We start from the raw sequence: 12,570 nt of genomic DNA on the forward strand, positions 1-12,570 counted from the left end.
GCTGGCTGTGGTGGCACACGCCTGTAATAACAGTGGCTTGGAAGGCTGAGGCAAGAGGATCATGAGTTCAAAGCCAGCCTCAGCAACTGAGTGAGGAGCTAACAACTCAGCAAGATTCTATCCCTAAATAAAATACAAAAAGAAGGGCTGGGGATGTGGCTCAGTGGTTAAGTGTCCTCGAGTTCAATCACTAGTTCAAAAACAAAACAATAGTGAGTTACATCATTGTAATAGGTAACATTTTGGGTTACTTAATATGTGCTAGGCACTCTTACTTTGATTATTTAATGAATGAAGACATTGATATATAGAGAGGTTAAGTAATTTACCCTAAATCTAACGGCTATATCTTTATCCTATGATTATGTATTATTTTGTAGATAGCAAAACAGGTGTGATTAATAGCATATTATGAGATGTGACCAGAGAATGGTTAGATTATGGACTCATAAATGTACTTGACAATGTGTTTCAGTGTTGGTTAGACCGATGATGGCTCATGATGCCTGTTTTGGGGAGTTCTATTGGAATATATTCACACCAATTATTTACCTATGACTCTTTCCTTTCTGTAATGGCAGAGCTGAGTTATTTTCAGTAGAGACCTTAATGCCAAATTATTTATGGCTCTTTTCAGAAAATTTCTGACCCCTGCACTAGACCTTAGGCATCTCTCCTGTTCTTTGTCATCGCTATCCTCAGTGGAAAGGTTGTCCCTGCCGTTTGAACTCGAGGAATGGGCAGCATGGGAAGCTATGACAATATACGTCATCAATGCACAAACGTTTGGAGACACCCAGATTGCTGTCTAACATGCCCTGCAGCCTTCTTAGAAATCATGAGATGCTCCTGCTCTGAGGCCCCTCTGTGCTTGATAGATGTAAAGCTATCTTTTGTTTGTAAGGGTATTTTCTTTACTTCTATAGTTAGATAAATATATTTAAAAATTGTTTTCTCATGTATCTGCATTTAATGTAGGATTAAGTTTTTATCTGGCATCAGACACACCTGACTCCCAGTCCTGATTTGTTACTACCTCCATAGTTTAACTTTTGGGAGGCTCAGTTTGTTCATCTGAGCTCCCAAGTAGTAAAATAATCTGGTTTTTAAGTTGTTGTGAAGATCAACATTGAGAAAACAACAAGCACATTCTAAAATGCTCTAGGAGTATTAATTATAATGTCTGTCATTGTCAAGGGCATCTTTGCCTCTGAGAGTAGCTCATCCATTTTAAGAGTGGGGATGACATGGCCAGAGGGAGTTCCAACAGGCAGATGGTTTTACAATAATTCTGGGCAGTCAGGATGTTTGCAGCCAGGATCAGGACTGTGACCTGCAGTGTAGTTGAGTTCCAGTAATTCTCAGAGCAAATAACAGCACTTCAAAGTTTGTCATTTTCTTTGCCTCTGTCTCCCTTTTCCTTAACTCCCATTTATTGTGTTTTTTATATACCTGGCACTCTTCTGGAAACTTTTTACAAAACAGAATCATTCTGTTCCCAGGGCATCAATTCCTCTATGAGCAAAGAGTATGGCTTGTATAATTAGTTAGCTGTAATTTCTAACCAAGGCTTAAACTCTGGTTAGAAATCTGCTTCAAAGTGTGGTATAGATGCTGACAGAACCAGATTCTACACCTTTTTTTTTTTTTTTTTTGGTACCAGGGATTGAACCCAGGGGCTCTTATCCACTGAGTTATATCCCCAGCCCTTTTTGAGATAGGCTCTCACTAAGTTGCTGAGGCTGTCTTTGACCTGGCAATCCTTCTGCCTTAGCCTCCCAAGTTGCTGTTATTACAGGTGTGCACTACCATGAACAGCTTAGATTCTCCATCTTAATACAAAACATTCTCTTTATTGGAATTGAGCAGGAGGCTCACAGGCTGTCGTCACTGGAGCATTGACATTGATAATCCAGAGTAGTACACAGTTTATGATTCTTTATCCTTGACTTTAGCATGTGCATTGTGAGTTGTTCTAAGTTTCACCCTCAATGCTTGATCATAGATAAGGAACACCTGTGACTTAGCGAAGAATCGGGGTGAAGGAAACTGAGTTTTGAGTTAAACATTTTCTCTACGAACTATACATATAGAAAATTGAGGTTGACTTTAAAAGATTTACGTCAAGAATATCTTTTCTTACTTAATTTCTTTTTGAGTGTGAAATTTTCTTTTCTAGATGAATCAACAGGAATCATCTATAGAAAGAGGATTGCAATCTGCCAGAATGTGATTCCAGAAATTTTAAGAAAGGTAAATTCTTTACAAAATTTAGTCACAGTACATGTAACACTGAGTAGCTTTTAACAGTTTTGGAGAGAGATATGAGGCAGAGCCCTGGACTGTCCTACTCCTCCCACCTCATTGCTCTTTGGAGGAGGAAAGCCTTTTCTTATCCACCCTGCTTTTGGCAGATGCTGCTGGGGATTCTTTGTCCCTGTCTCTACTTCTTCTGTGAAGGAATCTTAATGGATATAGAGATGTTCTACGAGTATTAAAGATACTTTTGGTATTTTGCATGAAGTGATATTGTTTTCAGCCTGTATATGGCTAAAAATGACTCAGGTAAACATGATTGGAAGGGGGAAGTTTGTAAATATTTAGTCTGATGGTAAGGAAGTTAAAAGTTCAGTTTCCTAATTCACTGTCAGAGATGAGTAATTTCTGAGAGTATGATGTTCTTAGTGCCCTATGTAAATCTTTTTGTATATTTCTGTGAAATAATCTTGTTGATCGTGAAATCTTCATGATAGCAAATTGTTTTCTCTCTTTGAAACTCTTTAAGCACTCTGGTGATTCTTTGTTGGAAAAAGGTGAGTGGAAAATTTTAATCGCTTGGCTTGAACCATAGAGAGACTTGTGACAAGAGTCTTTTTGCAATTATTAGGAAGTAAGAGGAAAGCATTATGATACACACGTCTAAAAATGCCTCAGATGGTTGTTTCAACCTGCAAGAGATTCTATGTGTGATTTAGAACTCAACTCGGCTCCTGCTGATTAGCTTGCAAATTAAATTGCTGCGCCATACGTAGGGAAAACGGCAGCTTCCATCACTTCCCTATCGTGGATTAAAAGACTCTGTCACATTCTTAGTAGAAAGAAAGCTAATATGTCAATGAAAATGAACTTTCTTTTATTTTCCAGATGGTAAAATGTGTTACACTGTAGCAGCAAATTATTACTGGCTTTTTCCACTGAGTGCATACCCTGCCTTTGCCCTATACACTCACTTTGAATCTATTATTTAGAAAGGCATTCAACTTTGTCTTGTATCTCAATTCTTAAATAATTTAAGGATACCTCTGACTTGTACAATTCTGCCTTTGTAGTTTTCCATGTCTTCTTCACCTAGGAAAGCATACAGTTCTAGGTATTGGACAGAGTTTAAAATGAAGAAAATATTTTACCAGATAGCACCCTGCATGTGAGCCTGTAAGTGGGCCCGATTAGAATCCATCAATTTAAGAAGGCCATAACTAGCCCTAGAAGGAGGCTGATAATTTGCTTAGTGTTTAGCAGTTAGGGAAATTAGGCCAGGCACCGTACAGCTAACATAAATTCTGGGCTGTTTGCACGTCTTTGCCGGCTCTTGGTAAGGTCGTAGTGTGTTTGATTGCCAGGGGCTCAGCATCGGTGGGCCATCATCTGTATGTCAGGGGGTCTTGTCCTCTTTATTCCCCAAGATTGAAAGCAGGTCTCAATTCCCTGCATAACTTTTACTTCTTAAATTGAAAAAGGCATCCTTTCTCTGTTGGCAGGTGAGCATTTTAAAGGTCCCTAGTATCCAGTTAGAAGAGGAATCGTGGCTCAACCCTCAGGGAAGAAACATGGCTATTCAGAGTCACTGCCTTACGTGGACACAGTATGCATCCATGAAGGAGGAGTCTGTCTTCCGGGAAAGTATGGAAAATCCAAATTGGTAAGGTCACCTCTGTGTGTGTGTGTGTGTGTGTGTGTGTGTGTATTTTGGGTGCAGGGGTGCACAAAGGAGCATGTGTATTAAAAAGCTATGATTGAGTACTTTTGACCTCTGCTTACAACTCCATAAATGCCACATAATTAGTTTCTTGATCACATAAGTAATAAATGAATAAATATTTCTTTGGAGGAAAAATGGTGGAACTCAACTCCTCTGACCATCTCTTTCAATTTTGGTGTCTTGTCAACTTCTCCAGAGGCAGTAGAATATTTTAATTTGTATAATATTCTTCTAGTTCTTTAGCACTTAAGTACCTTAGGGCTCTTATATAATGTAAACATAAAGGCTGAATATATGGTTTCATATATTGCTTTTGCAATACTGTGTAAATTATTTTACAACTTTTTTTTTTTTTTTGCTAAATGGAATGTTTCTGAGCTTTATCCATTTGAGACGTATATGTATGTATATACCTGACATATTCTTTTGCATAGGATTCAAGTTTATGACTACTCTACATTTTATTTATTTACTTCCTTTGTGATAGACATTCAGATGGTGTCTAGTTTCTCTATTTTACAAACAAGAACACAATATCTGTGAAGCATATGTCTCTTATAGGTGATCCCTTATACTATATTTGAGCATTGCTGTATGTAGAATTTTTAAATGTTGCCAGGTTTTTTGAGAAATCGTTTACATGCAATAAAATTTACTCATAGTTTAGAGTTCTGTAAGTTTTGACAAACATGTATAGTTGTGTTGCTAATCCTACAAATAAGTTGTTGCATATTTAAGATATATATTAATTATATATTACAAGACAGTTCAATAGGAGAAAGAATATTCTCTTTGACATATGGTTCTGGTACAACTGAATATCTATATATGAAAGAATGAAGTTGGACTCCTACCTCACACCAAATATAAAATTAACTCAAAATGAATCAAACAACCTAAATAATAAAAACTCTAAAGCTATAATATACTTAGAAGAAAACAGATATAAATTTTTGTGATCTTAGATTAGGCAATTTATTTTTTAGATATGACAATAGAAAACTAAGCATCAAAAGAAAAAAACATAAAATTGATTTTATCAAAATTAAATAAAAACTTTTGAGTTTCAAATGGACACTGTCAAGAAAGTAAAAAGACAATCAGGAGCATGGGAGAAGAAATTGCAAAACATATATCTGATAAGAGTCTATAATCCATAATATGTAGAGGACTACTACAACTCTATAATAAAAGGACAGTCCAATTAAAAAATTGACAAGATATTTGTATGGAGAGTTCTTAAAGAAGATACATAATAGCCAATAACCCCCACAAAATTTGTGGGGATTATTTGGGAAATGCAAATAATAAACCACAGTGAGATACATTTCAGATTTACTAGAGTAGCTATAATTAAAAAGACACATAATAGTTGGGCTGTAATCCCAGCTGAGGGATTAATCTACTGTAATTGAGAGGCTGGGGCATGAGGATTGTGAGTTCAAAGCCAGCCTCAGCAATTTATCAAAGCCCTAAGCAACTCAGCAAGACCCTGTCTCAAAATAAAAAACAAAAACAAAAACAAAAACAGAAAAACAAAAAGGGTTGGGGGAGCTGGGTGCGGTGGTGCATGCCTATAATCCCAATGGCTCAGGAGGCCCAGAAGGCAGGAGTATTGCAAGTTCAAAGGCAGCCTCAGCAAAAGCGAGGTGCTAAGCAATTCAGTGAGACCTCGTTTCTAAATAAAATATAAAATAGGGCTGAGACTGTAGCTCAGTGGCAGAGCACTTGTCTAGCATGCATGAGGCACTGGGTTTGATCCTCAGCACCACAAAAAAAAAAAAATGAACAAATAAAATAATGGCATTCTGTTCATTTACAACTACAAAAAAAAAAAATTTAAAAAAATACAAAATAGGGCTGGGGATGTGGCTCAGTGGTCGAGTGCCCCTGAGTTCAATCCCCAGTACAAAAAAACCTCACAAAAAACAATAACAATAACAAGCATTGGGATGGATATGGGGAAACTGAAACTTTTATACATTACTGGCAGGATGTAGAATTGTGAAACCACTAAGGAAAACAGGGTTTCAATGCCTCAAAAAGTTAAATATAGAGTTACCATTTGGCCCAGAAATTTTACTCCTATATATATATTCTGAGAAATGAAAACAAATCTCCACACAAAAACTTGTACAAACATTCATAGCAGCATTATTCATTATCCAGAATATGGAAACAGGCCAAATGTCTAGCAGCTGATGGATAATTAACTAAATATAATATACTCATAAAATGGAATAAAAAGGAATGCTTATTTATGTTACAATGTGGAAAACCTTTAAGGATATTGTGCTAAGTGAAAGAAGCCAGTTTAAAAAGTCCACATATCATGTGGATCATCCATGTATTTGAAATGTCCAGAAAAGGTAAATCCATAGAGTTAGAAAGTAGGTTAGTGATTGCCACTGGCTAGTGAGAGAGGAGAACAGGGAGTAACTTCTAATGAGTATGGAGTTTTTTTTGAGGGGAATACAAAAAATGTTCTGGAATTAGTGTTGATGACTTCCCAACTTTGTGAATATATTGAATTTCACTAAATTGTACACCTTAAAAAGCTGTATCTTAGCCAGGTATGGGGGTGCATGCCTGTAATCCCAGTGTCTGGGGAGGCTGAGATAGGAGGATTGTGAATTCAAAGCCAGCCTCAGCAACTTAGGTAGGCCATAAGCAATTTAGTGAGACCCTCCCTATCTCTAAATAAAATATTAAAAGGGCTAGAGATGTGGCTCAGAGGTTGAGCACCCTTGGGTTCAATCCCCAAAACCAACCCCAAAACAAAACAAAAAACTGTGAATCTTATGGTCTATAAATTATATCTCAATATGAGAAAAATTTATAGGGCTTGTTCTCAGGACATGAGTGTTTATGTTTCTATGATAAGAATTCTGTAGACTGGGTGATGTGAACAACACACACCAATTTCTCACTGGTCTGGAGCTTAGGAAGTCTAAGATGTAGGCACCTACAGATCCAGTGTCTGGTAAGAGCCCTTCCTGGTTTGCAGATAACTGTCTTCTGTCATTTCCACACAGGGTAGAGAAAACAAGCTCTTTCTCTTTTTATAAGGACACTAATCCCATGATTAGGACTTCTTCCTTATCACTTCCTATAGATTTAATTATCTCCCAAAGGCTCTATCTATCTCCTAATACCATTACATTATGGGTTAAGGTTTCCCAAAAAGAATTCTTGACAGATGTGTGTGTGTAAACATAGACATATAGTTCATAACATACAGATTGTGTCACATTGTCTTCCAGTGTGTTAATAAGACACTAATTTGCACTTATTAACAGCACATAAGAATTTTCATTTTGCTATAAAATACCCAACACCTAAATTTTTGCCAATATAAATGGTAAGAAATAATTAATTCCTTGGAGATGAGTTTAAAAACAAAAGTAAAATGTCACAAGCAATAAATTTTAATAATTATTGCTGTGAATTATGATTTCAGGAGATAACTTACTGTGTTTTTGTTATTCTGTATGGTTTGATTTTTTTTTTGTTATGCACCTTTTCATGGAAAGAGTATAGCCCTTCAAGCCCAAATTTATAACTAAAATGCCCAAATCTAAAATCCATTCTTATAAGTCCAGCACTTTTCCAAATCATTACTGCTCCCATAGCTTTTAGACATAGAATGATAATTCTAGGATGTTCCAGCAGCCCACTGGATGAATGAGAATGTCAGGTCTTATTAGCGTCACAGGTGGATTTGCTCTGAAATACCCACTGGTTTTTATTTCTTAGTTTCCCTCATGGCAAGAGCTCACATAGGACATAGATGGTTGGGATTTAGTGTAAAGGCTATAACAGAGAATAGAACTCTTTTCTCTGTTTGTAGAAATTGTAAAAGAAAGGAGTTGTTTGATTTTATGCAAAAAAGTCTTCCATTTCATCCATTCTATTTTAGCTTTGATTTTTGCAGGCATTTGGGCTATTGGTTAGTCTTAAGAGCTGAACTGAACCTTTATTCACTAGAGTAAAATGGTAATTATTCCTGAGAATCCATTAAAAGCATCTTTTAGGAACTTTTTCCGCTGTGTGTGTGTGTATATATATATCTTTGTGTGCGCGCACTTACATTTAATTTTATTTGAGACAGAGTTTCACTAAGTTGCCCAGGCTGGCCTTGAACTTGTTTCCTTTCTAAACCTTTCCAGTAACTAGGATTACAGGCATGTACCACTGTGCCAGGCTCTGTGTGTGTGTATGATTAAATATTTAAAATAGTCATTCTAATTTTGGAAAAAATGATAGAAAACATTGACCAATTCTGGGAACAAAAAGAAAAAAAATGCTCTTTACCTAGAGTTAGTTATCTGTTTATATAATTTTCTTGGTCCATGCCTAATTGACACTTAAGCTTTTTGTAAATGAATTTTTTAGATATCACAAACAGTGCTGTAATGAAAATCTCCAGAGTCTGTAGTTTTTACACTTAATTACCTTTTAAGGTGGATTGAGCAAAGTGGGGTTTCCAGGTCAAGGTTATGTGCATTTTTTATTTTGGTACTTATGGTCTGACTTATAAAAAGTTTTGACCAGTTAACACCTTTTTTCTTTTGTCTATTATGACCTGATCCACTCTAAAACACTCTATTTTATACCATCCACATAGAAGACTCATACTTATTGACACCTAGTATGACATCAAGGTCTAAGCTAGATCCTTCATGTGTACTTTTGAGGCTTAGTTTAAATAACATGGTCAAGGTGATACAGTTAGTAAACCTGAGGCAAGATGTGAATCCAGGTATAGAGTTCACCTCGAGTGAAGGGTTGAAGAAGGAATATGGGAATTTACAAAAGGTGGGTTTATCTGAGACTGCAGAGTTCTTTGGATCCCAGGTCTAGAGAATAGGTTTTGTCCTTCATCAACAAGTGGCCACATGAAGGCTTCTGAGTAAGGGCAGCTGTGCAGAAAGCTCTGAACCAGACTCTAGAGTATGTTTTCTTAGCTCTTGATGTGGATTTAGAGGCATTTAGGTGGGCATTCTAAATGGGTGGGTAGTCTGGGAGTGGGGAGGAAGTCAAAGAAAGAAAGACATGTTATTGTTTTCGCTTCCCTCCTTTGCCAGAGGACGTGAGAGTAATGACCAGCCAGTGTACCCTGAAAATGAAATATGGACAGTTTTTTCAAAGGGGGAAGAAAAATACCTAAATTTGTCATGGCTGCTGAACCTAAAATTAGACTTTCAAGCTGTATGCTGGTTAGCAGGTGTGGGTGGGTGACAAGAAACCAGATGTTACCGTCCCTGTTCATGGCCTACTGGCTCAATTCAGAGATGGGCTTGAAATCGGTTTCCTGTAGATCTGACGAGGCTTGCTCTTTGCCTCTTCACAGAGGTCTTTTATTTTGGCTTCCCACTGAAGTCTCCACAGTTGTGACATTTGTTTTGGACAAGAGCTACATTGGTCATTTCCCCATCTGTTTTCTCAGACAACTAGATAATTCTCCCCTTCTTACTTTTTTGTGGACTTGGGGATGGATGCAGGGCCTTTTGCATTGCTAGGCAAGTACTCGACCACTGAGATACTTCCCAGACCTTTTTTTTTTTTTTCTAAAATTTTATTTTGAGACAGGGTCTCATTAAATTGCCCAGGCTGGTCCTGAATTTGAGATTCTCCTGCTTCAGCCTCTAGGATTACCCATGTGTGCCACCAAGCCTGGCACAATTGGATATTTCTAATGTGCTTTCTTCCTCTGTTAACTTTATTTGACATTTTTCCCACTGTAGTTTTTATGGAATGGAATTTCCATCTTTTTTTGGAAGGTAGAGTGATGTGCTATTTTTTATTTGTCTAACTCTTCCAGAGCCCAGGTTGTCACTGTGCCTCAGAGAGCTCCTCTGGTACTTACTCTATCCCTTTTCCTGGACCAAGTAGGTTGCCTTTTGTTGCAAATAACAGAAGCCATGACTCAAGACAGTAGCAGCCTTCCATTACTTATGTTTTACTATATGCCTGGTACTGTTCTAAGAGGTGTGTGTGTATGTGTGTGTGTGTGTGTGTGTGTGTGTGTGTGTGTGTGTGTGTGTTTACAGTAGGTTTAAATATATCAATTTATTTAAAATTCATAATGACTCCCAGGTTTGAACTCTTATTGTCCCTATTTTATACACTCAGGCTTAGAGAAGTTAGTAACTTATACAGGGTAAGATGGCTAGTAAGTGTCAGAATCAAACTGGGCACTTTGGCTTCAGAATCTGCTGTTGATAACTATCATGGTTTTCCTCTCAGCCAGGAACTGTTTTAGCTCAGAACCAAGTGGGCTGTATTTGCATACTTTTATTCTTTTGGCTCTACCTTTCCCAATACTACCCCTTGGTGTGTGTATGCTTAAAAATTTAAAATAGTCATTCTGATTTTGGAAAAAATGATACATGCCCCCCTCCCCACGCCCCCGCCATTTGGATTCCTGTTGAAACTGCTGTCAGCATGCTTCTTTGCTTCTTTATCCACATTAGAGGAACAGAACTGTGAGAGGGAGAGAACCTATCTCCCAACACATGGGAAAAGACCTTTCCCTCAAGACCAACTGAGTCCCTTTAGATCCCCCGCCCCCACCACCAATAAGAGTGATCAGAGGATTGCTGTGGCCAGAGAGGCCCTGGCCAGTCAGGATCTGCCCTCAGGCCTGGGGTGAGGTCAGTGCCCTCTGCAGGACATGGACTTAGTGGAAGAGTAACTGGAGTGTAGAAGAAGGGGCACTGCGTGCCTTTCTTTCTATCCCTCTTTTCTCTTCAGTGGTACCCATTGTCTTTGTTTTGCTTTGGAAGTAACAGAAACTCATTACTACAAATGACAGGGACATCTCTGTATCAGTGATCAGGCTACTCAAATTGGAGAGCCAGAAAGAAGTTTTCACGATCCCTTGTTTTTCCTGTGTCCGGCTCATTGATTGCAGTGTTTACTGATCTGCTTTATTCACACAGTCAGCCTGGCTCACCTAGGCCTTGCAAGGTCTCATGTGTCCCAGTAACTGACAAGATCCTTGAGTTAGAACCCTACCTCTGAAAATAATTATATGAACTTGCATAGTTTACTTTGCTTCTTTATGCATCACTTTCCTCAGCTGTACGATGGGAATAATATCTCTACTTCGGAGTATGGTTGTGAGGATTAAAATAGTACATGAGAGAGCTTGCAGAAGCACCAGCCCATTGTGGTCAGTAAATATTAGTGTTCTGATATTATTGCTTTTGTTGTTGTTATCATCAGAATCTTAAAAATTTCTGTGTCTTTGATTCTAATCCCCATTATTCATTTGTTATATAGAAGTGGTGCTTCTAATTATTTACCATTATAGCACAAGAACATGCTTTAAAGAGAGAGAGAGAGAGAGAGAGAGAGAGAGAGAGAGAGAGAGAGAATTTTTTAATATTTATTATTTAGTTTTCGGCGGACACATCTTTGTATGTGGTGCTGAGGATCGAACCCAGGCCGCATGCATGCCAGGCGAGCGCACTACCGCTTGAGCCACATCCCCAGGCCCAAGAACATGAGTTTTGTTGAGAATTTTGCATTTCCTCAATATACGGTCTCCACTGGTATTGTGAACTTCCTATTCAAGACTCATGGGAGTAGGAACCTTCTATTTTAGTTCCAGAGTGGAATTTAAGCTCTGGAGAGAATTGTATTCAGGGGCTAATGCAAGCATTTGGCAGAAGTTTTTTGTATTTCTGGTTCTTTTTTTGGTTCCTACAGTGACTGGTGGTTGCAGCTCCTGGGTTGCCACACAGGTTGCTTTGATGAATGACTTGAATGAAGGTCCAGGCTGAAACTCTGCTTTGCCTTAGGACATTGGGACCAAATCAGAAAATAGAAAAGTGAATCTTAATCTGAAGTCTAAGAATAAAATTTAAAGTCAACTTTTCTGAGAATGTGCTTTATTTGTTAGGTAGAGTAAGATCCAGGCTTTTACCTCGGAAAATGGAGAATGGAATGTATTTTTTTTTTTTTTTAGGAGAAAGTTATAGTTTCTTCTCACTGAAACCTTACATTTTGAGATAAGCTTTTTTTATTTTTTTTTCCCCCAGTACCAAAGATTGAACCTACCAGGATTCAACCACAGAGCCACATTCCAGCCCATTTTAAAATTTATTTTCATTTATTTATTTATTTTTATTTAAGACAGGGTCTTACTAAGTTGCTCAGGGGCCTCACTAAGTTGCTGAGACTGGTTTTGAACTCATGATCCTCCTGCCTCAGCCTCCTGAACCTCTGGGATTATAGGCATGTGCCACCAAGCCAGGCTTGAGATAGGCTTTTTAATTTCATAATATCTTCTCTTTGCATCTGTTCTTTAACATGTATTTGTTTGTCTGTTTCAGTTCTTATTCTTCTCTTCCTGGTAATAGGTTTTTTTCTATTATACTATGTGGAATATTATTATTGTGCTTTTGATTTGATCTTGGTAATTGACATTTTGCCCTAGTAATGTAATTCTAAAAGTTAATCATCTTTGTGTAAAGGTGTTTCCCTGGTCTTTGCCCTCTCACCATAGCTCTGTGGTTTTTTTTTTTTTTTTTTTTTTTTTTTTTTTTTTTAACCACATAGGGGCTTTTCTTGTCTCTTCTAGC

At 37.7% G+C, this 12,570-nt stretch overlaps 1 protein-coding gene across 1 annotated transcript in view; it reads left to right on the forward strand.

Moving 5' to 3' along the window:
• Prelid2 (PRELI domain containing 2) overlaps window positions 1–12,570 on the forward strand; it is a 77,864-nt gene that overhangs the window by 12,752 nt on the left and 52,542 nt on the right. Inside the window, exons 3-4 of the mRNA XM_077109386.1 lie at window positions 2,180–2,253; window positions 3,759–3,919. Coding sequence (XP_076965501.1) covers window positions 2,180–2,253; window positions 3,759–3,919 — 235 coding nt within the window. The remainder of the gene's footprint in view (window positions 1–2,179; window positions 2,254–3,758; window positions 3,920–12,570) is intronic.

Source organism: Callospermophilus lateralis, chromosome 5 (assembly GCF_048772815.1).
Source record: "Callospermophilus lateralis isolate mCalLat2 chromosome 5, mCalLat2.hap1, whole genome shotgun sequence".
Lineage (NCBI taxonomy): Eukaryota > Metazoa > Chordata > Mammalia > Rodentia > Sciuridae > Callospermophilus > Callospermophilus lateralis.